The 25,652-nt window shown below is 53.0% G+C and overlaps 9 protein-coding genes across 9 annotated transcripts; 5 read left to right on the forward strand and 4 right to left on the reverse strand.

The window, feature by feature from the left end:
- Positions 1 to 257: 257 nt before the first annotated feature.
- On the reverse strand, positions 258 to 899 carry CONPUDRAFT_17913 (DUF1715-domain-containing protein; the record flags this gene model as incomplete). Its single annotated transcript, XM_007764167.1, has 3 exons — positions 258 to 462; positions 581 to 754; positions 853 to 899. Coding segments are annotated over 3 exons (426 nt in total), but the record flags the coding sequence as incomplete, so codon positions are not given.
- A 703-nt stretch (positions 900 to 1,602) lies between these two features.
- On the reverse strand, positions 1,603 to 2,643 carry CONPUDRAFT_45439 (uncharacterized protein; the record flags this gene model as incomplete). The annotated part of the gene is made up of 3 exons (XM_007764334.1): positions 1,603 to 1,828; positions 1,894 to 2,291; positions 2,392 to 2,643. The coding sequence occupies 3 exons, from the start codon at positions 2,641 to 2,643 to the stop codon at positions 1,603 to 1,605; spliced, it is 876 nt and encodes a 291-aa protein (XP_007762524.1).
- A 278-nt stretch (positions 2,644 to 2,921) lies between these two features.
- Positions 2,922 to 8,127, reverse strand: CONPUDRAFT_79332 (glycosyltransferase family 2 protein). The gene is made up of 6 exons (XM_007764659.1): positions 7,555 to 8,127; positions 7,182 to 7,493; positions 6,551 to 7,124; positions 4,994 to 6,498; positions 4,070 to 4,940; positions 2,922 to 4,016 (listed from the first exon to the last, which is right to left on the reverse strand). Exons 1-6 carry the CDS (start codon positions 8,000 to 8,002, stop codon positions 3,326 to 3,328), a joined length of 4,401 nt encoding a protein of 1,466 aa, XP_007762849.1. The 5' UTR covers positions 8,003 to 8,127; the 3' UTR covers positions 2,922 to 3,325.
- Positions 8,128 to 8,896: 769 nt separating this feature from the next.
- CONPUDRAFT_96482 (Nop10 family nucleolar RNA-binding protein) lies at positions 8,897 to 9,562 on the reverse strand. The gene is made up of 3 exons (XM_007765563.1): positions 9,441 to 9,562; positions 9,341 to 9,383; positions 8,897 to 9,282 (listed from the first exon to the last, which is right to left on the reverse strand). The coding sequence occupies exons 1-3, from the start codon at positions 9,492 to 9,494 to the stop codon at positions 9,185 to 9,187; spliced, it is 195 nt and encodes a 64-aa protein (XP_007763753.1). The 5' UTR covers positions 9,495 to 9,562; the 3' UTR covers positions 8,897 to 9,184.
- Positions 9,563 to 11,728: 2,166 nt separating this feature from the next.
- CONPUDRAFT_134462 (FMN-linked oxidoreductase) lies at positions 11,729 to 13,346 on the forward strand. The gene is made up of 5 exons (XM_007765564.1): positions 11,729 to 11,850; positions 11,902 to 12,000; positions 12,053 to 12,589; positions 12,649 to 12,758; positions 12,810 to 13,346. Exons 1-5 carry the CDS (start codon positions 11,832 to 11,834, stop codon positions 13,278 to 13,280), a joined length of 1,236 nt encoding a protein of 411 aa, XP_007763754.1. The 5' UTR covers positions 11,729 to 11,831; the 3' UTR covers positions 13,281 to 13,346.
- A 314-nt stretch (positions 13,347 to 13,660) lies between these two features.
- CONPUDRAFT_161778 (uncharacterized protein) lies at positions 13,661 to 17,030 on the forward strand (the record flags this gene model as incomplete). Its single annotated transcript, XM_007765565.1, has 13 exons — positions 13,661 to 13,892; positions 13,971 to 14,019; positions 14,073 to 14,175; positions 14,228 to 14,275; positions 14,329 to 14,376; positions 14,438 to 14,451; positions 14,508 to 14,615; positions 14,667 to 14,689; positions 14,756 to 15,105; positions 15,168 to 15,313; positions 15,365 to 15,440; positions 15,489 to 15,980; positions 16,041 to 17,030. 13 exons carry the CDS (start codon positions 13,661 to 13,663, stop codon positions 16,800 to 16,802), a joined length of 2,451 nt encoding a protein of 816 aa, XP_007763755.1. The 3' UTR covers positions 16,803 to 17,030.
- Positions 17,031 to 17,528: 498 nt separating this feature from the next.
- On the forward strand, positions 17,529 to 19,002 carry CONPUDRAFT_149216 (uncharacterized protein; the record flags this gene model as incomplete). The annotated part of the gene is made up of 4 exons (XM_007765566.1): positions 17,529 to 17,819; positions 17,878 to 17,953; positions 18,011 to 18,138; positions 18,184 to 19,002. The coding sequence occupies 4 exons, from the start codon at positions 17,529 to 17,531 to the stop codon at positions 19,000 to 19,002; spliced, it is 1,314 nt and encodes a 437-aa protein (XP_007763756.1).
- An 829-nt stretch (positions 19,003 to 19,831) lies between these two features.
- CONPUDRAFT_149217 (uncharacterized protein) lies at positions 19,832 to 22,166 on the forward strand (the record flags this gene model as incomplete). Its single annotated transcript, XM_007765567.1, has 5 exons — positions 19,832 to 20,555; positions 20,615 to 21,385; positions 21,439 to 21,860; positions 21,905 to 22,065; positions 22,124 to 22,166. 5 exons carry the CDS (start codon positions 19,832 to 19,834, stop codon positions 22,164 to 22,166), a joined length of 2,121 nt encoding a protein of 706 aa, XP_007763757.1.
- On the forward strand, positions 22,124 to 23,019 carry CONPUDRAFT_79340 (uncharacterized protein). The gene is made up of 2 exons (XM_007764660.1): positions 22,124 to 22,458; positions 22,528 to 23,019. Exons 1-2 carry the CDS (start codon positions 22,163 to 22,165, stop codon positions 22,532 to 22,534), a joined length of 303 nt encoding a protein of 100 aa, XP_007762850.1. The 5' UTR covers positions 22,124 to 22,162; the 3' UTR covers positions 22,535 to 23,019.
- The last annotated feature ends 2,633 nt before the right edge of the window (positions 23,020 to 25,652 follow it).

Genomic DNA, 25,652 nt, shown 5'->3' on the forward strand with positions numbered 1-25,652 from the left:
ACCAAAAGAGCAGATGAACAGAACCTCACCCAAGAACACCGGCGTGCAAAGCATATTCGCGCGGAGCGACATGATCGCGACCTTCGTAGGCAAGCCTTGGGGTGGTATTAGAAACTAAGCCCCTGCATCGTCGGCCTTTTCGCGTCCTCCTCGAGCTTCCAGACCTTGCGTCCTTGCGCCCTAGAGCCCGTCTCGCCACCGCCCACCGCTGGATCGTCCTCCATCGCTGCTGCGTCGCCGCCGCCGCCTGGCCCATCCGTGCTGCTCGCGGCCCGCAGCGTGGGCTTCACACCGAGCGACGCGCAGAGCGCCTTGTACCGCGAGCGGATCTGCCGCTGCAGCTTCTCGATGTCCAGCCCCTCGCTATCACCCCCCGCCGTCGCCGCCGCCGCGGTCTTGGGGTTCACAGTCGGGAACTGCGCGATGAGCGCGAGAAGGTGTTTCGTGTGGTGCACGACGCGGCTGCACACGTCCCAACGCGAACGTCATACGAACGGCGAGCAAAAAACAAACGGACGATCACAGTTAACAACTCGTGAGCTGAAAAGATGAAGAAGAAGGAAAAGAAGAAAAAGCGCACTCGTCCTCCTGCCCGCGCTTCGCATACACCGCCTGCCACGTCCGCGCGAAGCCCTCGTAGAACCCGAGCTCCTCCCACATCTCGAAGCCCTTTTCGCGGCCCAGCGCGCGGCCCTCGATGAGCCCGTGCACGCGTCCGTGTGCGAACCCGTCGGCGTGCCCGCTATCGTAGAACCTGCAAGTGGAGGAGGGGAGACAGAACAAAACAAAACAAAAAAGAAAAGTATGATTTAGATTTGGCTGTGATCGTGCGCCAGAAGGAAGCGGGCGGACGTCTGTTCGAGGTGGACGAGTTCTTCGAGGTCAAAGCTATCGGCCATTGCAAGTTGTTGGATTTTGGAAATACAATGTGGCTGTTGAAATCTGAGTTGTGATGTCGACGCGATGAGAGCAGAAAGCAAGGGGCACCAAACGTCGTCTGCTGATTAGACTCAGGGGCTGCCGATCCGCTTTGGGAGCCTTCTGCGTTTTCACTTACCCTGAGGATTTTTAGACGCATCCCTACATACCCTGAACCAACCGAATCAAGCGGATGAAGTAACTGAACCATTATCATCTTTTGGATGCACAATAATTTTCCGATCCACAGTGTTATAATGGTCGATAGCAAAGTGCGGTTGTGTATCGTGTAACTTATTGTTGACGGAGATGGATGGGACTGTAGAGACAAAAAAAGGAATAAAACGACGGGTATCGATGCAAAGAGGATCAGTTGTCGTTATGAGTGTCCGTGCATGCTGGCATGACAGTCATAAAAAAGGAAGGGTTGGCAAGGAGTGGGGAGATCCAGCGAAACCAGCCTGGGTAGCGTAAATACTTCTTATACCTGTAGAGAAAATGAAGTGAGAAACCAGAAGGCGAAATGGAAGTGGAGCACACATACCAAGCTAAGCTCAAGGGTCCAAACGCGTCTTGCCCACAACTTGATCAGAAGGGGTGCCTCACCAGGCTTGGCGATGTCAACTTCCAGGCCGTCCCACCAGCACTTGCGCTACGACGAATTCGTAAGATTGCGCCTTGATTTTAATTTAGAAGCGACGGCGAACTCACAGCAGGCTTCCTCCAGAAGAGCAGAAGCTTCTGCGCAGTCGCCATCTGGTTGTAGTCGACCGTAACGGGCCGGTCGCCGTTCTGGCTAGCGGGGTGGTGTATTATGCCCGTCTTGAGGAGCACGAGGGCTATTGAGGAGATGCAGCACCGCGAAGGCTCAATGGCGCGGAATCCCCACTCGTCCTCACGGTCGAAGCCGCTAGGAAATTAGCAAGGAGAATTAGCAAATGCAAAAGGTACAATGTTCGTTGGTTGTCTGCTTACCTCATGCAAAGCATATCAATAAGGTGCTGCTCAGCAACATTGTTTTCCTTGTGAACGTTGCGTTGGAGGGCCGTGAAGATGTTGCGCTTCTCCATGATGTTGGCTCCACACTGCCGCTTGATCTCCAGGAGAGGTTCGTTAGCAATACCGTGCTCGTCGGTTGCGGCTTCGCTGTCCTTGGGCGGGATGGCAAAGTACTCAAGCTCCTCGCGCAGCACAATAATCGCCTGCTTCGTGAGCAACGGGTTCTGCGATGCCGCCGGACCAAAGTCGGAGGGCGAGCCGTCGAGCAGGTGTTGTTGAGCCGCGAACAAACCCGGGTTCGTGCCGGTGCCGTAGAACGCCTCCGAAGCATTCCTGAAGAAGTCGAGGACGTAGGCAAAGCAGTCGGGGTCGAACTAGATATTGTATGCGCACATGGTACGATAACATGGACATAACATAGTTAGCTCCCCGCCTTGTGCATGCCACGTGAGAAAGCGAGGGGAAAGGACATACGTCGACGGCATAAACCTCTTCGTCCTCCTCAGCCTCCCCACCGTCAGAAAATGCCGCGCTCTGCCGGCTCAGAACGAGCCCGTTCGGGAAGAGACAGAGGAGAACCGACTCTGGCAGGTTCATGATCGTCTCTCTGTCGACCGAGAACCGACGCCCGCGCAGGTCCAAGAGGAGTCTTGTGAGCAGCTGAGGCTGGAGGCTGGTCTGCATGGGTGCCTGCTGGGACACCTGGGTGATTGGAGACGACGACATGGAAGCGGCAGCCATGGTGGACTCTGGTGGGCGGCGGGAGGAAAGAAGGGGAGCTGGGGCAGGCGTGCAATAGGCTCAGCAACCAGACCGCGTCCTCAAGGCAGCAAGCGCCTATCTTTGTTTGGTGCACCAAACAATGCAACCAGCTCTATTGACATGTGTTCATCAAGGTCCAACAAACGGAACTAAACCATCATTCGGACCTAACGTTGCAACGTTGAACGTTGAATATTGAATATTGGATGCCTAGCGTTGAAATTTTGTCAAATTGTGTGAATGCATTGCATGAACGGCTTGCAGTAATAAACGAGGATGCTACGGGCGAAGAATTCTCGATTCAGCACAAAAATGTGGCAGATGGATGGTGCCGGCGAAGCGTCAATAGATGATGGAAGTACTAAGTTCGAGGGACAAGGAAGAAGTAGGGGGAGGAAAGGGAAGACGAGTTTCGTAAGGTATCATATCGTAGCATATTTTATGCAAAGTCCAGAATGTGCAATATAAAGAGGCATCTTGAAGCACGCCAACGTCTTCGAATTCCAAATCCATCCAAATGCGCTGCAGCAACTTGAACCCAAATATCAAAGTAAAGTTAGGATGTCCAGTAAGGGGACCTATACAGTCAAGGTTCGCATTACGAGGAGACGTGTGTCCGTATTGTCCGTATAAAAGCATTCATACTCTAAAACCCATGCCCACTTCCGTGCTGAGGAGGCGCGGCTCCAGGCGGCAGGTTGAAGGCCTGCGAAGACCGTGAGTACCGGTTCTGAGGAGGCGCCTGTGATGATGGCCGACGGGTACCAGGTTTAGCTACCCGGCGTACACCGTCGGGACCAGGAACGGGTCCGTTGTCGGAGAGACTGATACCACGTTGCTGGCGGTTGATATACTGCTGCGGTGCCATCTCCTCAGTCTCAGTACCATACTCGGTGTCTTCGTAAGAAGCCACATGGGCCTCTGAGGGACGGAAGGGGTTGTGCGTCTCCGACTGATACTGGCTGGCGACGGTGGAGTTCCGGAGAACACCCCCATTGTTGCCCACCGCCCTGGCAACCTGGTTCTCGAAGGCTGGGTGTCGGGGAGGTGGGGACTCGCGGTAGTCGAGTTGATCTTGCGGACTGGGAACAAGTCGCTGATTCGATGTTGAACCCATGTCAGATCCGTAAGCATCCTCGCTAGATCGCGAAAGACCAACACTCGATGCAGACGCAGTAGAAGCGACATGCCTGTTCATGGCGAGCGGAGCAGGCAGCATGAGGAGAGCATTGCTATCGTGACGCGGGCGGGTGGAGTTAGAGTAGGGAACAGACTCGGTGGTCGACGACTCGACACCAAATGGTCCCTCGGAATTAGAAGCCATCGAGTAGCGGTTGCTGGAAGCAATTTGTTTAAGGTGTGAGATTCCATAGAAAGCTCATGAACGTACCTCTTATCCACGTAAGTAGAGTCGCGCGACGTCATACCGGTCTTCCAACGCCTGTCCCGCTCAAACTCAGCCCATCGCTTCATCACAATATGCGATGAGTCGAACTCTCCGTCCTTGTCACTGTGGTCTCCGCCCTTGTCACCAGCGATCTTACGTGTCTGACCCCAGGAGAAGTCATCAAAATGCCAGAACGAATACGCGGGTAGAAGACCGTTCCAAATGGGCAAGGAGAGCAGGTAGATCACCATCCATCCCATGTAGGCAATCTTGCGAGACGTAACGACGATGAGGACACCAGGAAGACCAAGGACAATAGCGAGTAGGACAAGCGGGATGGTCGTGTTCGCTCCACCGGGAATGATTGAAATGATGATGAGGTAGAGAGTGAAACTGATAGCGGCAGGCAACACCAAGGTACCAGCAAGTTCCATACCAACGACGAACTGCATCGAGAAGCAGAAGGTGCCACACAGGTCGCGCACAAGAATAAGCTCAAGCAAGTTATGGACTGTCGAGTTAATCCAGCGGCGACGCTGGGATAGGAGGACGCGGAAGGTATCAGGGACAATGGTCTTGCAGACAGCCTGGGGGCAGAACATGTTCTTGCGGCGAGGGAACGTCTTGAGCAGCAGGGTCGTCAGGTAACGATCTTCACCGAGCAAGAGCAAGTTCTTCTTGTGCAGGGTGTCGACCACGTTCTCAGAGTAGTGCTCGACAATATCGGGATTGGCAAGAATGGGAACCCAGTAGCCGGAGTCGCCTTTCGGCGCCTTGATGCGATACATGCTGAAACAACCAGGCAAACAGGTCACACCACCGAACATAGCTTCAAAGGCCTTTGTCATGTGGTGAGAAATGTAGTACTCGAAGACTGCAGCGCTGTGTCAGTATTTAGCGATAATTAAATAATGGAGATATGCTTACCTTGCATCATGGTGACGAAATTGTCGCTCTTGTTCGCAATCTTTGTCTCACCGCACAAACCCATAATTTCCACGTCAACCACACAGCAAGATACCATGCGCGTAAGTGAATCCGGGAAAATCTTCGTATCTGCATCGACACACAGCACAAGTTCGTACCGATCTGGACTGACACCCGTCACGCGCCAGACCGAGTTGAAGAACTCATACTCGAATGTCGTCATCCGCTCATCGAACATGGCCTTCTGGAGGAAGGCCATGAGGACAATCTGACTGTCACGCTTGCCACGGTTGCCAGGCTTCGCTTCACCGCGTTCGAGCGGGTTGCCGACCTTGGCAACGACAACCATGGGCACCCGCTGCTGCTTAGTACGCTCAACACTGTTGTCATCGTAGTCGTAGAATCCAGCGTAGACCTTGGCCATGTTGTGGCGCTTGTGGCCATCGGCAATGGCGACATAGGAATGGGCTTCGACCTCGTCAGGGGGGATGATGAACTCCTTCATCATGGTTAGGCAGATATCAGGCGTGGTCATATCGTTGCCAGCACCCTTGACGACACCGTCGGCGATGACAAGGATAAGCTTGTGACTGTTGGGATAGTCTGTAGTAGCGAGCGAATCCAGCGTCGTGCGAAGACCCTCAATAGACTCGGAATAAGCGGTGACGAGGCAAATAGTATGCGCAAGTGGGAAGTTGAAGGGTTCGTAATCGGGAGGGGGCTGAGGAACGACATTGTGCAGCGGGAATGGACAGGGATTCTCGTTAAAGCCGGCGCGAGATGCACGCATGAGGCCATCGCCGAAGGACGTGGTACTCTTGGATTGACGGGAGAAGGGAGTCTCAGGGGGGCTGGCCTTGCTGCTCTTCGTGTTAATCGAGTAGGTTGTCTGCCTCTTCCATGGCACATCGTGCATACCATAAGTCGTGACGGGACGAGAGTTACCTCCTCCTTTTAGCTCCGAGTACACGGTCGTCGGCCGAGGCGAAGCGCCTTTGGGTTGCTCATGCGGGGTGAATCGAGATTGGGTGGGGAGTATTCCCTTCTTGTTCTTGCCAAAGCGAAGGCCAGTCTTGCTGACATTGGGGCGATATTCACTGGGAGCAGGCCTGTAGATATCATTCGACCATGCTTCAATCTGTTCCGAACGCGCCATGCGTTGCTCGTAAGTTTCCCGAGGGAAATTGCCAAGCTTCCAGGAGAAGAACCAAGAGAACAAGACAGCCATGAAGAAACGGATAGACACAACACCAATAATGAAGACGAGTGAGAGATACAGGACGACCTCAGAAGCGACACAGCCGATACTGTCGCTATCGATAAAGCCGACGAGAATGGTGTCTTCAAGACACTTGCCGATCTGGTGTTGTCCGGTGCGCTGGAACCACATTGACAAATCTTTGCCGTTATACGTCCCATCGGCATTCTTCATCTGGTCCCAGAGGTCAGGATAGTTCACCTGATCTCTGCTTAGCCAGTTCAAAAGATCGAGGTCCAGAACAGACCTATTCAGGGTTAATTGGTGGTAAATAAGAAGCGAGGTAGCCAAGGACTTACGACTCGAATACAGCCAAGTTACGCGAAGGGTCATTGAGATCATTCCAGTCATAGTAGACCTGCCCTTGCGTTGACATTTGCTGCAGTCCTTGACGAGCCTGACTAGAAACATGGCAATTCTGGGAACTGGTGTACTGGGACGTGTTGGTAGCAGAGGAGTGCGGATTGAAAATGTTGCAAGGGAAGTACCAATCCAAGTTGCCATTATCACCGGTGATACTGGAGCCGCTAGCCTTCGTGATAATTCCTTGGCAGTTCTCATTCGTGATCTGGAACATGAAACTGGCATCATTCTGAGCCAAGTTCCACCCGCCCTCGTCTAACGGGTTGGTCTGCCCATTAAACATGTTGCCTGCCGCTGGGTGGCTGAAGTGAGAGAAGTCGTAGTCATAACCATGGATGATGACCGATTCTGTGCCGATGGCGCCTTGCCAGAACCGGTTGGGGGGAGTGCCACAAACGGTCTCCGTGAACCCGAAGGTGATGAAACCGACTGCAGCCATTTCATAGGCGATGATACTAAGCAAGCCCATCTTTTCGCGCCATGCACGTTGCTGATCGGGTGTGCGGATACCTGTATCGAAGTTACATCAGATGAGTGCTATGACGAAGAAGAGCATGGAACACTTACCACAGAAGGACAGAATAGGAGGCGGAATCCAGCAGGTAATAATGTAGCAGTAGATAAACCAGCAATCCTTCGGCCCGGGGCCTATGCCATCCCAGCAGCTCTTGGACTTTTCAGCGGGTGCAGTGATAACGGTACCCTGGCCATTTGAAGGCTGGCGCTTCCGTCTGAGTGTCGTGCCCCGCTTGAACAGAGACAGACCAGATTCTTGGACGTCTTCCTCTCTCGCCAGAAGAGATTTACCTCGGCGGAGGTTTCCGGCACGCTGGGTTCCGGCACGCTGGGTTCCGGCACGCTGGGGAACATTACCAGTGGCTGAGAGGAGGTCGACGTCATCAAGCACGTTCGTCGGGCAAGACAGCGATGATCAACGTACTCGAGGGCGCGACACCAACTCTCCCTGTTCCCTCCTCCTCCATCTGAGCAGCATGGGAACGGTAATGCCACTGTCTGTGGCCAGGCTCGATTCTTTCTCTATCTGGCCTAACGAGACTCTTCTTCCTGCCAACATTTGCTCCATCTTCTATGTATCCGCCCGCCTCCGCGTCGGCCCATGTTGGGGAGCGCGGATTTGAGTAAGCCGAAGGCATGGTACGCTGCCTTTGGCTGTTGACGTGCTCTGTGCGCTCGCCGCGCTCTGTGTCTTGGAAGGAAATGTTGTGCTGCTGCCGAGCGGCTGAATCTGGGCTCATAGTAGGCTGCCGGGCGGGATAAGCCATTTGTGGATTCATTTGCGCATAGCCATAGTTTTGCTGGTCTTGAAACTGCTGCGGGCTCATGAGAGGCCGAGCGGAGCGGGGTGGGCGTTGGTCGTTGTAATCCATGGAGGGAGGAAAGGGACGCCCCCAACGACTGGATCAGCCGATCGCAGTGAGGAAGAAGTGCGGACTGCTAGTGTGGATGGCGTACGGTATATACAGCCAAGGCTGGCGGGGAAAGGAGCGGCTGGGGAGAGGACGAGGGAAGGGAGCGAGGGAAGGGAAATGGGTGTGGATGTGGTGGCGGGTCAACGGCTACAGGCGGACGACGACATGACAGACTCCAAACTCAGCGGGTGACCATCTTTGGAGCAACCGGACCCCTCTCCTGTAGCCTCTTCTCATGGCTACAATTCATTTCAAGAATCCCTTTTCTTTCTTTTTCTCGTGTATGAAGGCTAGTCTCTATGACAAACGAGTATCATCCGATTTCTTCTCTGCCTATTGTCTCACCCTCGTCGAAAAGAAAGTGGGAAAGTCTCAGAGTGAGACTGGCTACGGTCATTTCGGCAGACGCATTTTGCAACGTCATACTTGATTTCAAGCGGGCGTTCGATTTTGCCCTCTTTCGGGTTCAAATTCTTTGTCTTGCCCTTCGCAACACCCGCTGGTCCCATTATCACCTACTGTATTATCTTAGAGAGCTAGATCGGCATAATAACCTCAGAGGCCATACGACAAATGTCAAGAGTCTCTTTGCCCTCACCCGATTAGCGCCCATATAATCAGCAGGATGTGTCATGAAAATAGTCTCTCGCTTAGTCTCAGCATTTCAGCTTGATGCTATTTTTTGCATCATATGTTCCCACCCGAAACCGATGCCACATCCATCGCACGTGTAGCTTCACCTTATAATAGCCTCTCATCAGGTCCAGGGAAGGGTTCAAGGGATAGATGGGCTGAAGGTCCCCAGAGCACAGGTCTCGTTCAACGCGACGGAGGCCGGTGTGTGTTTGAGGTGTGTGCGTTTGCAGCATGCGCAAGCTTCACGTGAAAGGTTTCACCTAAAAATACACATCTTCGACATACACAAAGCATGCATAGCAATAACATTAGAACATGCGCAATAGCAAAACCCGGGCCCATCATACCGCTCCGTTCTCGCTGCCAGCGTGCCTGAGGACTACAGCAGACTACAGCAGCATCGATGGGAACGGAAGCCTCGGGACCAGGAATAACATCGCCTGTGCCACACGCTAGAGCACAGTCGCCGCTTGTACCCAGCGGGACTGCGATCCAAAGGGGTGGTTACATGGGCTTGCTGGGGAGTTGTGTAAGAAGAACGCCGTAGCGCTTTTTGATCGTTACACGGTGACGTGAAAACTTGTCATCCGGCGAGAAACGCGCTAGAACCAGGGTGTAAGCACAAGCGGGTTCCTAAGCCCGGTCAGACGTCGGACATACCAGGGTGCGCAGATTTTGTGATGTGTCCAGCATCAGTAACTTTCTGTATCCCAGTGTTAGTTCACAAACATTCGACCTTTACCTACTGACGTCCGCGCACCTTGAGAGTGTATATTCTGCTCCCGCTCTCGTCCAATGTGTACATCAAATGCATGGTGGGCTATACAAATGAGCTTCCTTTCGGGTTTCGATAGTGGATGGCGCGAGGAGATCGCAAGGACGTGATGAGCGCTGGACAAAACCTTCGGCGAATGCAAAATCTCTCTCGTCGAAATCTCTTCTCACGAGCCTCATCAGGGGCTGTTTCCGTTCCTCGCGCGAGGATTCAAGCCGATGGGTTCAAGCTCAAAGTGACTCATAATATCCACTCTAAATCTATCACAATCAAGCACTACCACTTTGACAACCACCAAATAACACATTTATGTGACCTCCTCATATGCATTGAGATCTCCGTGGATTGTAACCTCGGCAACCTCTTCCCGAAATACAGTCAAATACTCCTCATGGATACTAGAAAGATTCCCAGTCAGACTAACGCCCCGCAGGCTCACACCATACTCTCGTCTAGATCTGAGAACACCCCTCAGCCCATCAACTGTTAGATGATTCGCCCCTGCGCGGGGGAGCACGACGTCCTGCAACACTAAACGTTGGAGCGATGGAAGAGGGATATCACGGTCAACACCCAAAGCCTGCACGATCGGACTGAGGTTCATCTTGTGTATCTTCAACGTTGTAATGTTCGATGCACTTGCAAAGATTGCCTTATGCCAAAATCCTGTATTGCGGCTGACATCACCCGACAGAGACAAAAAGTCGACATGCTCGAGCGGAAGGCAGACACTCAGCTGAGCTATTACCGGTCTCTCGGCGATGCCTAACGATGGAGGCGAGAGCGTGATGGTAAATCTGCGGGACATAACGATACTATGGGTGACACCACCATCCGATGGCCTGGGCTCGTCAAAGGGCGTGGAAGAGGGGAGCTCTCCCCAGAAGCTTCTGATACTTGAGCGATTGCAAGAGAGGTACAAATAGACGCCATGACCAGAGTCGAGTACTCTGGTTAGTCCGCCGTTAGGCGAGTGAAGGAGACTGAACGCGGAGAAATGATTTGACGGACCCACGCCACTAAATCCAGTTATTCTCCTGCGAATATGGCAGTCGAGCTCGACTCTGGTTGTAGGGTAGAGGACGAGGTGCGAGCAGAGTAGCGCGCAGCTATGGACATCATCTGAGATATAGAAGAATGTCAGTCGAGGAAGTGATATTTTTGTCTCTGCAGATACGTCTGGTAGTGGCGGACCGAAACCACCAAGCGTATCCGGAAGGATCGATATTAGATGCAGCAACTCCAACTGCGGACAACGCCTAAGAAGACCGAGGAGCTCCCCCATGGTCGGCTCTGGTGAATAACTAGACTTGGGAAAACCAAGATTGAGCGTGAGCTCTGTGAGGCCTGAGAATGCAGGTGAAGTCCATGGAGCACCGCAGTGTTCGATGCATACTCTTCGCAGAGCAGGAGCGCCACTACTAAACATCCTTTCTGGAAGTTGCGGGATACCATCAAGGCAGAGACCGCTAACCACAAAAGAAGAAAGAAGGGGAGCATGACCATCTAGCGATTGGCCAAAGGGAAACGACGTCGTCCCGATTGTAATCTCGAGTGAGCCAATCTGCGACATCGCGTCCAGCATCTGTATGGCAGTGTCCATGACACTCCACCTCCCTAGTCCAGGTATAGAATCCATAACGTCTGCGACCACGTTTGCGGTCAGTGGCGTTGTTCCGCATGATCGGAAGAGAACGGCTTCGATTTGTTTGGGATGCCAAGTCCCAGAAAGATACGACCAGAGTCGTGGGCAGCCAAGGGCGACGCTACGCCAACGGCTGCATACGTGTGTAAGGGAGCGTAGGGAGGGGTCCAAATGACCATGTGCGTGCATCAGTCCTGCGGAATTCCGAAGAACCATATCCCTGTAACATAGGAAGATCTCTTCGAGCAGTTCCGATGGAAGTGTCGAGATTGACGGTTGGATAGAGGCAAAGGTGTTGCCTTCGCTCATGCCTATTGTAATTCGTTAGTAAGGTGCCCTTTTTTATACGAACCTCGAGATTCAAAAGGACAGAGAATGCGTATGTATGTGCGTTGTGGTCGCCAATAAACCCAACAGGGGCTTTCTGAGGCTTGAGCTTGATCAAGTTGCTGTCCTAAGGATAATCGGCAAAATCCGACTCTATCCTTCTCTTCCAAGTAAGGTGGCCAAAACGGATCGAGATGCTCTTGTGCCGAGCCAACAACCTTAGTCCCTCTAGATCTCTGGCGTTCCGCCACCTGCCTACCTCCCACCTTTCAAGAATGTCTAGAAGACTGCTTTCGCACTCTCCATCGCCTGACGGCGAAATATCTAGGTTAGCCAAGCGACCGAGGACAGAAATCAGCCACTTGACCCCAGAATCTTTCAAGAATGGCATATTTCTGGCACCAATGGTCCGTTCGGGTGCTTGTATGCGCTTCCGTCTTTCATTTGCTTCCTCGTCGCTCACACTACCTGTAGTGCCCACCCGACTCTTGGCTTTGAAGTATGGCGCCTCGCTGGTGTGGGGGCCCGAGATGGTTGACAAAGCAATTCTCCACGCCGAACGAGTGGTTGATCGTAAGTGGTTCTATCTCGTTCACTTGAGAGACGTCCTGAAGTTCTCTATTAGCCATTACCGGCGTCATCTCGTACAACGGCAAATCTCGCGCCATGTTCACCACCCATCCCATCGAAAAGCCATACCTGATATACCAAATAGGCTCTGCGGATCCAGAGCTCGCCGTCCAAGCAGCACGCAAAGTCATGCAGGATGTCTCTGGGATCGACCTTAACTGTGGATGTCCAAAGCCTTTCTCGACACATGCGGGCATGGGCGCCGCCCTGCTTACCAACCCCGACCTCCTTTGCTCCATTCTCACCGCCCTTCGGCAGGCCATGCCCCCTGAAATCACTGTCACCGCCAAAATCAGACTTCTGCCCACTCAGGAGGAGACAAAGAAGCTGGTGGAACGTATCATCAATACTGGAGTCTCTGCTATCACGATACACTGTCGGACACGTCCCATGCGACCTAGAGAGAAGGCTCTCCAGGAGCGCTTGAACGAGATTGTTGACTTTGTCAATGGGCTTGGGAAGGATATTGCTGTAGTCGAGAATGGCGATTGCACTGGTTACGATGACGCACTCCGGATACGGAGGGTGACTAGTGCGTTTCTTTTCGATTTGCTGCCATTATGCTGCTAATGTATGAGTTTATGGATTTAGAAGCATCCTCCGTCATGATTGCCACTGCAGCGGAGTCAAATCCATCGGTCTTTTCTCCAAATCCCGTCACGAACGTAGACAAGGAACTGGTTCCATCATATCTACGTCTTGTGAGTTAAATTTATTTAAGTTTACTTTCTCGTTATACCGACGCACAACAGGCAAAATATTTGGACAACCACTGGGCAAACAGCAAATTTTGCGTTATCCAGTTTAAGTCCAGCGAAGACACGGCTTCTAAAGCTGAGAAGCATGAGCTGAAGGAGCTGATATCAAAAGGCAAGGGTTATAATGACATGAACTCGGTCGTTGGAGAGTGGACAGGAGAGCAAGAACTTCAAGAGGTGGCGAAAGCCATACAAACACGCACTGGCGAGGCTGTCTTCGCTCACGAGCCCATGCCGACATCAGCAGAAGAGGTGTCCGCAGTCCAGTCTGTGTCATCAGAGAACGAGGAGTATGGGATGCCGACGTCTACGCCATCGAATCGTCCTAACCCAGAGCCCCCAAGTTCTGGAGCACCGCTGGGTCCGAGTAACGAGGCGCGCATGCCTATACCTGCTATTATATCTGGATCAGATGCTTTGACTCCTACACCTACACCTGCTGCGTTTAATTTTACGCCAGCGTAATGTTCGCCTTCACTTAGCTTATTAGGTGTGCTGTTATATCGTAGCCTTACTGCTGGTAATATCTGGGGTTTTGGATTCTACTGTCACGTCCTGTTCGCGAGATATACCGAGAGACTCGGACGAGTTCAACTTGACATGCGTTACGAGTGTTGCTCGTTCAAAGCCCCTCGAATCTGATAACCATTCTCATAGCAGTTGGCGAACCGCAGGGGTCTGATGTCACTTGAGTGATCGCGCGCTATAGCCGAGGCGCGGAAGGACCATACCCGGGTGTCGCTTCCCGACGCCGGCCACGACGGGCTCGAGATTGACTAGCTTCTGGGCAGCTCCGCAAACTCCTTCTCTTCCTCACTGCTTATTTTGATCAGTCTCACTGAGGAATGATTCCTTCAAAGCACTCGGCGGCTCAGTCTCTGCGTCTCATCTCGTCGCGCGCTCGCGCGGCCGCTGCACCAGCTGTAACAGCGGTTGTCCAGAACACCTCGGGAAGGACAATCAACAGAGGCATCCGCAATGTCGCTAGTGCTAACTCCGCCAAGTTGCTACGGTCTACTAAGCCGCTCGCGGGAACCTCCTTTGCTCGGTCGTACGCGACCCCCAGCTCCAGTCAAGGTACGATGCCCCACTCAATCTCTAAGCACCGAACATAACAAAGTTAGTCGCTTTTGCTGACCTTATTGATTCGCGTAGATGCTTCCCTGCGAAAGGCGCACTTTGACAAGGTTCTGATTGCTAACCGGTGAGGCGTGGATGTTGTCCAGTCCGTTGCACAGCGCGCTTACCGCTGTCTAGGGGCGAAATCGCGTGCCGTGTCATTCGGACCGCGAAGAAGCTTGGTATCAAGACTGTTGCTGTGTATAGTGAAGTCGACGCGAATTCGTTACACGTCTTGGAGGTAACGATACCTCCGCCAGCTGTGTCAACATGAGACTCAATTGCGAACTTAGGCTGATGAAGCATACTGTATCGGTCCTGCCCCATCTGCGGAGAGTTATGTGAGTATATTCAATCATTAGGATAATTGACTTGTGTCTGACACTCCGGAAAGCTCAGCATGGACAAGATCATTGAGGTTTGTCATCGTAGTGGTGCTCAGGTATGTGGTCATGAACGTACTCAACGATTGGTGAATACAAGTTTGACCTTGGGCTATTCAGGCTATTCACCCTGGGTTCGTAGAAGCTGTTCACAATAAATCGTTCGCTAATGGCTTCTGACACCATTAAGATATGGTTTCCTGAGCGAGAACGCCAAATTCGCGGAACGCCTCGCGGAGGAAGGCATTGTGTTCATTGGCCCACCCTCAAGTGCCATCGTAAGCATGGGCTCCAAGAGGTATAAACAATAAATTCCTGACGTCTTCCGGAGGACTAAACTCGATACCAGTGAATCCAAGAACATTATGTCAGGTATAGCCCCTTCCCTGGCATCTACGTTCCGCTCAAATTGAACACAAATGCGCAATCCTCCTCCAGCTGCCGGCGTACCCTGCGTGCCAGGATACCATGGGACAAACCAAGACCCCCAGCACCTCTTCGAAGAGTCCAAGGGTATCGGTTTCCCCGTGCTCATCAAGGCTATCCATGGTGGAGGCGGCAAAGGCATGCGAACCGTTCACTCTGAAGATGAGTTCATGGACGCGCTCGAGTCTGCAAAGCGAGAGTCGCAGAAGGCGTTCGGTGACGCGGACGTCCTTGTTGAGAAATACATCGTGCGGCCGCGCCATATTGAGGTGCAGGTGTTTGCGGACATGATGGGGAATGCTGTTAGTGTCTGGGAGAGAGATTGTTCAGTGCAGAGGCGGAATCAGAAGATCATCGAGGAGGTGTGTTTCTTCGCGCTCTCGTAGGTTTTGGTGGACTCTGCCTGACGTCGGTAAAATCATAGGCACCAGCGCCTGGATTGACCCCTGAGCTTCGTGCTGACCTCAGTTCGAAGGCTGTCGCCGCTGCAAAGGCGGTTAACTATGTCGGTGCTGGTACGGTCGAATTCATTTTTGACAATGACACGCAACAATTTTACTTCATGGAGATGTGTGTGCTAAATATGCGAGTTTTGAGCTTATTCTGAATGGATTTTTTTAGGAACACTCGACTGCAGGTTGAGCACCCAGTGTCAGAAATGGTTTCTGGCTTGGATCTAGTCGAGTGGCAACTTGAGGTATGGGTGTCTAAACAGAAGAAACATTCAGCTAAATTAATTTATTAGGTGGCTGCAGGAAACCCTCTCCCGCTGAAACAATCTGAGGTGCCTCTCATCGGACATGCTTTCGAAGCGCGGATATATGCCGAAAACCCGCGCAACAACTTCCTCCCCGACTCTGGCACGATGCTCTACCTCTCCACCCCAACCCCCACACACATCTTTGCACCTACGTTCCCTCCACTTATACCGGCCGAAGGTACATCGACAGATTCGGGCGATGTTGCCCCTCGCGAAGTTGACACTTCGGTCACTGTTGCGCCATCCCTCCGCCTCGAACAGGGTTTTACCCAGGGCTCGCAGATTGGCGTGTTCTATGACCCGATGATCGCCAAGCTTGTCGTGCACGGGCGTGATCGCACCGAGGCGCTCCGTATGCTTCGTCGCGGACTCGAAGAGTACAAGGTCGTTGGGCTCTCAACCAATGTCGAATTCTTGCTCGCGCTAGCGAGTCACGAGAAGTTCATTGCTGGTGATGTCGAGACTGGATTCATTCCGGTATGTATCGCTTTATTCTATCAGGTTGGCTTTCGCAGTTCGCTGATATTTATCACTCAGAAATACTTCGACGAGCTGTTCCCGCCAATCCCCGAACCCAGCTCAGAGCTCCTAGCCCAGGCTGGACTCTACGTCGCTCTGCGAGACCACCCAACCCAGCCCGCAGACTCTACGCCCTGGACGACCCTCCAGTCCCGCCGCTTCGGCGGTGACGTGTACGAGCGCATCATCTCCATCCAGAGCGACGATGCAGCCCCCGACGCACCACCAACCACCGTGCACGTAAAATCCGTCTCCCCATCGACCTTTGACGTCACCATCCGCTCCCCGTCCGGCGAGACCCTCGCCATGTTCCCTAGTGTGCCCGCGCACCTCGCCTCGCCTACGTCGCTCCGCACGACGCTCGGCGGCGCGGGGCTCGAGACGACGATCGTGTCGCAGCCGCCACCCGCGGCGGTGCCCGCGTCGCTCGCTCATGGCACGATGGAGCGGCTGCACATCTTCTCTGCAGGCGGGCGTAAAACCACGCTTGTGCTGCCCACGCCTGGCTGGCTCCGCAGTCTTGGCGGGGACGTCCTTAGCGGGAGCAAGGGCGCGCTGCGCGCGCCGATGCCGAGTTTGGTTGTGGAGGTGAGGGTCAAGCTTGGTGAGAAGGTGGTCAAGGGACAGCCGGTTGTAGTGCTGGAGAGCATGAAGACGGAGACGGTGCTGCGCTCGGATGTGGACGGGGTTGTGAAGGCGGTGGCGTGCGCCAAGGGCGAGATGGTCGAAGAGGGCAAGGAGCTGGTGGACATTGAGAGCGAGGAGGCGGAGAGCGCATGAGTTTGCTTATTGTTACCAGCACAACAATTCAAGCACCTGACCTTTGTATCAATATCGATGAAGGACAACGGAGATAACACGCGTTGATTCTAAAACTTCAGAGTCGTGTCGGACGTACGACTCGGAGGGGTTTGCACATTTAGATGGCTTGACATCTCGCGTAACTTCCACAAGTGCATGTCGCAGCCTGGTGGCGCACAAGGCCGGCAAAACAATAGTGTTATGCTCATAAAATTGTGATGAACATTATCAGGAACTGGAGGCTAAGACGGTAATCGTAAATATGGAAACGAACGGTATTTGATTCGAAGAAGAGTTTGTCAACTAGCACAAATTACAATGCGTAAATGTTGACGCTAAAGAATGACACGTCGACCTCTGGGCCGCAATCAGAGAGCGTATCGTTGTATGAGTCATGTTCTGATGTGTCATTGTAAAGGTTACTGTAATATTGTTGAGAAGATTGGAGTCAGTGGAACGTTCATGTTCGCGCTCGAGCGCTCGAGCGCTCAAGCTCAAGCTCGAAGTCCCAGCGAGTCGCACCGCGGTTTTGTTCCAAGAAAGTTTGTGACTCGCGAAGCCTGAGTACTTGAGTGTGATCAGTACTTACCGTTGGTGGTCACAGTGACGCGAGACAACCCTGTCGCGTCTTGTTGACGTCAAGTCCTGTTAAACCCATAATACGTTACTCGATCGCACTACGCCTAACTTGTTCCTCGTACTCGCATGGGCGGCTCTCATAAAGACTTTCCACGACAGACCGCCGACGATCGCGAGATCCAGTCAGACTCGGACACTGCGACTTCTGCAGATGAACTGTACGGCCTCACACAAACACCATCCTTCCGCAGACATGGCATCCTTGGACTGCCAGCTAAGCGACGAGGACCAGGCCTTCATACGAATATCAAGAAAGCGAGGCAGCTAGACCCGAACCAAGGTCGGTGCGCGATCACGGGTCGGCGCACCAATGTTGTTAGCTGCCATATGCTCCCATTGAACACGGATGATGAAACAGTGCGTCCCCGTTTGCACCATCTCCCTTTCTGGTTTCGCCCGCTAATTAATGTCACAGCTCTCGCAGCTTGAGTGGGCGTGGGGCGTAGGCTGGCGGCGTCTCGACGTCACTAGTCCGTATAACACGCTTTTTGGTTCGTACCAAGTCCCTTATTATCTTATCGTCTTCTCACGTTGGCGATGGCGTACAGTTGGGGCAGAATGGAAACCCTTCTTTGATAGTGGTGACTGCTTCCTGATTCCTGAGCTTCCCATCCTCCGCGCGCTCCGGGTATTGGCTCAGAGGCAAACAGCGAAGCGCCGTATTAAACTGAACAAGGTAACTACTTGCTTGATAGCTTGCATTCGCTAACGGCCCGCTTAGACACTTCGCGGTCGGACTATTTTCAAGTACTACTTCATCGCCAGTTCGTCATTGGAGGATGCGATCATTGCCGTTGAGTCAGCGCATCGTACTCGTGCGGTGCATCCCTATCCTTTTGCTACGTTGTGCCCCATCTTCAGTCATGTTCGGCCACAGTTCGTCATGCGTAGGATGCAAGACAAGTTCAAAAAATCGCATGGAGAACTGAGCCACGCGTTGAAGGAGGTCCTTGCTTGGCAGGAATCACTGCTGAGCGAGAAGGCGCGGTACCAACATACTGACACCAAAGAGCTGGCCGCCAGGGCTGCATCCCTAGGAGCTACTGTGGATATCGTATCTGCGGGCACCGCATGGATGAGCTGTCCAAACCCCCGTGCCTTCAAACATCGTCTTCGGGCTTCAAGACGATATGAACGCGTATGCGGCTCGCTCAGTTTAGTCTCATGCTCGAGTGCGGAAAATTGTGCATTCCCAGATGACCTATGCTCGCGCGCTTCGTGGCCCGAGAAAAAGCAGAACGTACATCTGTGGCTTGCTCATGCCAATCGCGAGGCCGTAGACACAGGCTGGGAATCTGCCACCCTCAATGATGAGCAGGTTGCTAACCACCTCACAGAAGCGGAGCCCATCTTTGCACCCCCAGCGGAAGACGGCTGGCGCGATTGGCGTCCGTGGTGGTATCGTCAGAAGGTGACGCGCAAGGACTCGGGACAGTTTTCGAGCAATGATTGGGCTGCCCTTGAGTTTCATGTTTACTTGCCCGTCTACTATCCCGACTGTGGTCCTTTTGAGCTCGTCGTTAGGGAAGATAGTACCTAGAGCTGCTGGTGGTATTTTTCAGGCGACAGGTTTCAATAATAATGCTCAGTGTCGTCCATCATGTTTGTATGCGCTCACGAGATTTCCTTCACGACAGAGGAGAACGACAGACACCAATCTATGGCGAGGAAAACAGTGAGAGGAGCCTAATCCCGGTCAGTCAAGCTGTTCCTGATATTTGCCCATGTCTGATTGTTTGATGTTAGCGACTTTCGTTCCGTATATTCCTCAACGTTCAGTCCCTCGATTTCTAGTTTGTTCGTAGTCTGAGACCCACGCAGGGCTACCGAGACACAATAGGTGTCGTTGAAGAAGCATCCGAGAGGTATGTAACCAGTCGTCATTTGTCGGGCTCGATGGAAATGATGAATGGTGCGGTCCAAGACAACAAACAAACGAGCCTGGAACTGAGCCTAGGGGACAGTCTGAACACGCAAATCACTACGTCGGCCCTGTCTGCTCCAAGTACTCAGGCTCAGCCCGACCCCCTGTCTTGGTGCCTTACAGCTTGAACGGCGGAGGAGGCAACTCAAACCGGCAAGTTTGAACTGCTCTCCGCCATCCAAGCTGCCATGGATCTATGAATTCGGACTGAGCTATTCCATTCTCAGAACTCGTCCATCCAATATGTCCTTTTTTGTTTCTGAAACAACAGACCGTCGTGTCGCGATCGAAACTGGCTGACGATGGTGCTAGTCAGAGACCTCGGAGGCAACGGCAGACGTATAAAAGCTCGCTGTGAATGCCTCAGGCTCTTCAGTACTCGTCGCCATTTATCTGCCTACATCGCTCTTAAAGCACTTAAACCATCCATACCACTCTCATCTCAATGTCTACCCCCAACCAAGACGTTCGCCACGATTCCACCCAGGCCCTGTCTTCCTTCTTTGCGGAGATTTTGGGTCTTCGGGCTGGTGTCAAGAACATGAAGCTCGACGTCCAGAACAATGTCGACGACTTCCGCAGCAGGCTCGACTGGGGCCTTGAGCAGTTCGACGCTCAGGAGGGCCACATCGAGGTCCTAACGGCGCGCCTCTCCGAACAGGCGGCCATCCAGGAAGCCATGGAGTATCAGCTCGCGGTACTCGTCGGCAGCGTTGACGACCACAGGCGCAGCGACCGTGCGTTCACCAAGTCTCTCGAGGCGTTCATGATCAAGGAGTTCCGCCGTGTCAGCAAGCTCGAGGAGGGACAGAAGGCGCTTTCTGACAAGGTCACTTTCATCCAGAATCAGATCGACTCTCTTGGACGCACTACTGGCACCAAGCTGGATGCGATCTTGGCTCTGCTCTCGCGCCTGCGTCCCAACGAGCTGACTACCGAGGTAGCCGACACTGTCACTGTCCATGCAAAGGCTGCACACAGCGCGTTCTCCAGGCAGCTTTCCTCTGCCCGGCGCGAGCTCACCGATGTCAAGACCGACGTGGTCAGTGCGGCTCCTGCTCTCAAGTCCGACGGCACTGCTTTAGGCCTAATTGGCGAGATCACTGCTGAGCGCCAGGCACGTATCCTAGCTAATGCCCAGAAGCGTTTCGAAACTAAGCTAGCGGCTGGTAAGTCAACTTGATCATCTTCGCAATCGTATTCGTACCCTCTAACCCCTACTGCTCAGGTCACAACCCTCCTTCCAACTTGATGGGCATAGCGGACTTTGTCGATAGCTGCATGGGCCGTTCCAAGCCTTCCGCATTGGCAACGTCCCAGACTGACTCCAACGCTGGTATTTCAACGTCTGCTCCCGGTTCTTTGTCCTCCACCTCGGCCCCTGCTCCTGTCGCTGTTGTATCATCGTCGCCCGCACCTGTTGCAACTGTCTTGTCCCCTGTGGCTGTTGCTCCCGGACCCGCGTTTCATTCTTCATGCTCTACGGCCTCTGCCTCGGTTGCCTCTGTCCCGGCTCCATCCTCTTCGCCTCTGCCCGTAGTATCTGCCCCGGTTGCACCATCATCGTCTAAGGCCTCTGCATCTGTCTACTTTGCGCCATTCTCGCCTCCCGTGACCAGCACTCCCCGTTCTACCTCTGGTTCATCTCGTCTTAGGCGCGCTATTGCTACTGTGTCTCCTTCGACATTGATCGCGCCTGTCACAGCTCCTGTAGTTGACAGCTCTGTCCCCGTCCTCAAGAAGAGTCCCTTGTGTGTCATACCCGCTATCAACGAAGAGTCTCTCGAGTATTTGGACTATCCCATGACCAAGGATGCGACTATGCGCACCTGCCGACCTATCCCGAGTCTTGCTCCTGCTGTTTCTCAGGACGACGTATTTGTTGCTAAGCCTGTGTCTGAACCTGTTGGCGGATGGCTCACCTCCGAGGAACGCAAACAAAAGCTTCAGGCTCTGTTCAGAAGAGAAGAGGTTGAGGGAAAACCCGAGGCTACCAGTGGTGTGTGCCGCTTTCATTTTGTATTGATCAACTACTCAATGTCTTTCTGGTAGGTTCTTTTTTGGATGCAAAGAAGAGAGAAGCGGAGCAGCTTCCCGCTCTCGCGCCTACTCCTACACTCGAGGGTATCTCGTCGGACGAGTCTACCGATTTCAATGTTCCCCCTACGCCGACGCCTGCGAGTGGCGCACGAGCGCTTGCCCGCGCCTCTGCTATTCTCGACAAGGCGGCCTTTGCAAGTGGATCTGGTCTGATCAAACGTGATACAAAGATGGCGAACCCTTCTAGCAAGCTTCGGCAGTCGTTCATTCCGACCTCAACATTGGTCTCATCCAAGCCCTCGTTCAAGCCCCTCAAGCCGCTGGTTCTCCCTCGTCCCGCTTCCTCTGGCATACCTATCCCACCTCGAGTAGCAGCTCTCCGCAAGGCGCCGGCTCCAAAGATTACTACGAAGCCTGCCAGTGGCATCCCTCGCGTCACATCCTCCAGTTCTGCCAGCTCAAACTCTAGTGGAAGTAGATCAATCGCTACGTTCTCGCGCTGTTCTTCCTCGAGTACCGCCACCTCTGCGACCTCTTCCGGTGTACCCTGCTCCGCTGCATCCCGGACCAAGACAAGTTCAAGATTGCCATCCGTAGCCACACTCGCGACGCGCCCCAAGCCCATTCCCGGCAGAACGGGTACGTTTCTCTGAAATCACGCATACACAAAAGTTTACTTACGCACTGGTCGTTTTAGCTTCGCGCCCTCGCCTGCCATAGCATCGTATCGCGCTGCATGACTCAATTCCAGTGGCTTAGCCATCTTGGGGAGCAGTCATCCTGCAGACGATGCGAGTTCCTTCAGCTCTTCAAGTTTCCTACAAGGCCTCAAGACTATCCTGAATCTCTCGCACCTCTACTGACCTGGATACACTCGCTTCCCCGCTCTTACTTCTTGGTCAAAGTCCTCCTATCGCTCCTACGCCTTGCGAACGCCTCCCCTGGGACAACCGTCTGCATCGGCCTCGCCCGGCACTTTGCAACTAGCGTCCCCTCGCTGTCCAGTTGCGGCCATCCGGACACCGCACAAAGGTACATACTTTGCACCCCCTTTTACTGCGAGCTTATGAGGCGACTTACCACTTTGTGCGTCCATAACAGGTTTTGAACGACTCGGGCTATCGTCCTGCGGTTTGGATGATTTACTTGATCCAGACCAACGGCGTTGACCGACCTTCTACACCACCTTTGCACGACCCGTTCGGCCCATTTCGCTCGTCCACGACAGGTTTTTGAACGACTCGGGCTACCGTCTTGCTATTTGGATCATTAACTTGATCCAAACCAATGACGTTGACCAACCTTCTACACCACCTTTAAAGTGCACGACCCGTTTGGCCCACTCCACTCGTCCACGACAGGTTCATGAACGGAACGGTCCCGCGGTTCGGATACATTGATCCAAATTAGCCGCGTACGACCGACCTTCTATGACACTTCTGCACGACCTACTCGCCACGCTTGCCTCGCAAACTCTTCCCTGGAGAACTGGCTCTCGGCGGCCCGGAGAAACTTAAAGATGAACTTTCGACCAAAGAACAAGGAATCGGACTATACGGAACTCTAGTGTATCTTAATAATTCTATACTAACCTCTACCGACTCGATCCTGTAATTGCGCATTCTGTTTATAATATTTAATACACGCATAGTATATACTATGCTTGCACACTTAAACTTCGTCTGATTAGTCGCGATGAGATTACTGCTTTGCTAGTTTAGAATCATCTAGCTAGTACTTGAAAATCATACCTATTAGACCGTTTGAGCTTTACAGATTTCGAAGTTTTTCTAGAAATCCTATTGGTGGAATCGCTGTGGAGCCTGCCAAAAGTTACAGGAAACTTGTTGCTGCTCAAACGGTCTATTATCCACCTTCAAACTTGCTAGATTGCGAGTATTTCAAAAAGTTTCAACATACACCGAATCGTTGGAGGGTATATAGGGGTAAATTTCAAAGCTACTTAGCAGGTTACTCCTGTCTTTCATTCGCGATAGTAACCGGTATCAGACTCACACTTATGGGTCGTAGCGCGAAACCCCGTAAACTCGCCATAAGCCTCAGCTAGCCATACCACTACTATCTTGACTCTATCGCCATATATCCAGATTTACTGTTAGAGTGCGTTGCGAGTATTTCAAGTTGCTATCAAGTTGACTAGCGACTCGGAGTGCCAGTACTAGGTGCCAGTTAAGGCGGCCAGTGTGACTTAATAGCACCGTCGCGGACGGTCACAGTGACGCGCAACAACCCGTCGCGTCTTGTTGACGTCAAGTCCTGTTAAATCCATATACGTTACTCGATCGCGCCACGGCCAACTTATCCCTCGCACTCGCATGGGTGGCTTTCATAAAGACTATTCACGACAGGCTACCGACATTTGCGAGGCCCAGTCATGCTCCGACACTGCAACTTCTGCAGATGAACTTTATGGCTTCACACGAACACCATCCCCACACAGACGTGCCGCCCATGAACCCCTAGCAAGGCGACGGCATCCAGGTCTTCATGTCAATGTTAGGAAGGCGAGGCAGCTTGACCCGAACAAAGGACGGTGCGCGATCACGGGCCGGCGCACCGACGTTGTTAGCTGCCATATGCTCCCATTGGACACGGATGACAAAACAGTGCGTCCCGTCTGCATTGTCCTCCTCTTTGGTCTTCGCTTGCTAATCAAATACACCAGCTCACTCAACTTGAGTGGGCATGGGGCCTAGGATGGCGACGATTAGACGTCACCAGTCCATATAACACACTTTTTGGTTCGTAGCGATTCCTTTGTCCTCGCTGTCGTCTCACCTTGGCAATGGCGTGTAGTTGGGGCAGAATGGAAAGCCCTCTTCGACAGCGGCGACTGGTGTCTTATTCCTGATCTCCCGGTCCTCCACGCGCTTGATCTGCTAGCTGAGCAGCGTACTGCAAAGTGTCGTTTCAGATTGAACAAGGTAGTGGATCTCTTTGTTCATCTTCAGAACTTGCTAACAAAGCGTAGGTACTTAGGAGTCAGAGTCTTTTCAAGTATTACTTCATCGCCAGCTCGTCATTGGAGGATGCGCTCATCACCGTCGAGTCAGCGCATCGTACTCGCACGGTGCATCCCTATCCATTCTCTAGGTTTGGCCCCATCTTCAGCCATGTGCGACCACATTTCGTCGTTCGCAGGTTACGAGACAGGTTAAAGAAGGCGTATGACGAGTTGGACCATGCGCTACGGACGGTCCTTGGTCTACAAGAATCACTTCTGAAGGAAAGAGCACAGGTTCCTCCCGAGGTTGTTCCATACGTTGCTGGTATAAAAGCCCAGCGCCTTGTTGTATCTATAGCCTCAACCTGGATGAATCGTCCGGTCCATGAGGCCTTCAAACGACGCATCCGGCCTTCGAGACGATATCTCCCTGCCCATGGATCTCTCAGTTTAGTCTCATGTTCGAGTACAGGGAGCTTCGCCCTTCCAGCAGAGCCATCTTCGCCCGCGTCCTGGCCAGAACGGAAACAACAGCTACACTTGTGGTCCGATCAAGCCAGTCGTGAAGCCACAGACACAGGCTGGGAGTCTGCAGTGCTCAACGATGAGCAGGTTGCCAACTACCTCGCAGAAGCGGAGCCTATATTTGCACCGCCAGCGGAAGACGACTGGCGCAATTGGCGTCCGTGGTGGTATCGTCAGAAGGTGACACGCAAGAACTCGAGACGATTTTCAAGCAATGACTGGGCGGCCCTTGAGTTTCACGTTTACTTACCGGCCCAGCGGTGACACCGACTATCGAGAACCATATACTGAGCGTTTGAAGGTTCTTGGTTGCATCTATCCTGCCCATTGAACGAGCCCGTGCCACATTGTGCACTGCCAACTATTCCGGCTACTCCACCCCTTGTTGCACCATCTCATGGCGATCAACTATAGCTCATACACCGCGCATTCAGGTGGCGCTGGGCTCGGGGAAAATGAATATGAGCACATCGACAACAATTATGTTTGCATTTGCATCTGGCACAAACCCTCATGTACATTCAATGGCAACTTCACCAGGAGGCGGTGGCAACGTCAAACCAAGCACTTGGGCAAGGAAACATAGTGTGACTGTTCCGTTTTCGCTTGGAGGGGAGAAGCAGATCTGAGGTGATGAAGAGCGCCATTCGGCGCCATATTTGTTGAACGCTCGAACAGGGAATCCTGTGTAACCTACTTCACTTTGCTCTTGCCCAGTAACTTACCCGGTTGACCT

The sequence above is a fragment of the Coniophora puteana genome (assembly GCF_000271625.1).
Source record: "Coniophora puteana RWD-64-598 SS2 unplaced genomic scaffold CONPUscaffold_1, whole genome shotgun sequence".
NCBI lineage: Eukaryota > Fungi > Basidiomycota > Agaricomycetes > Boletales > Coniophoraceae > Coniophora > Coniophora puteana.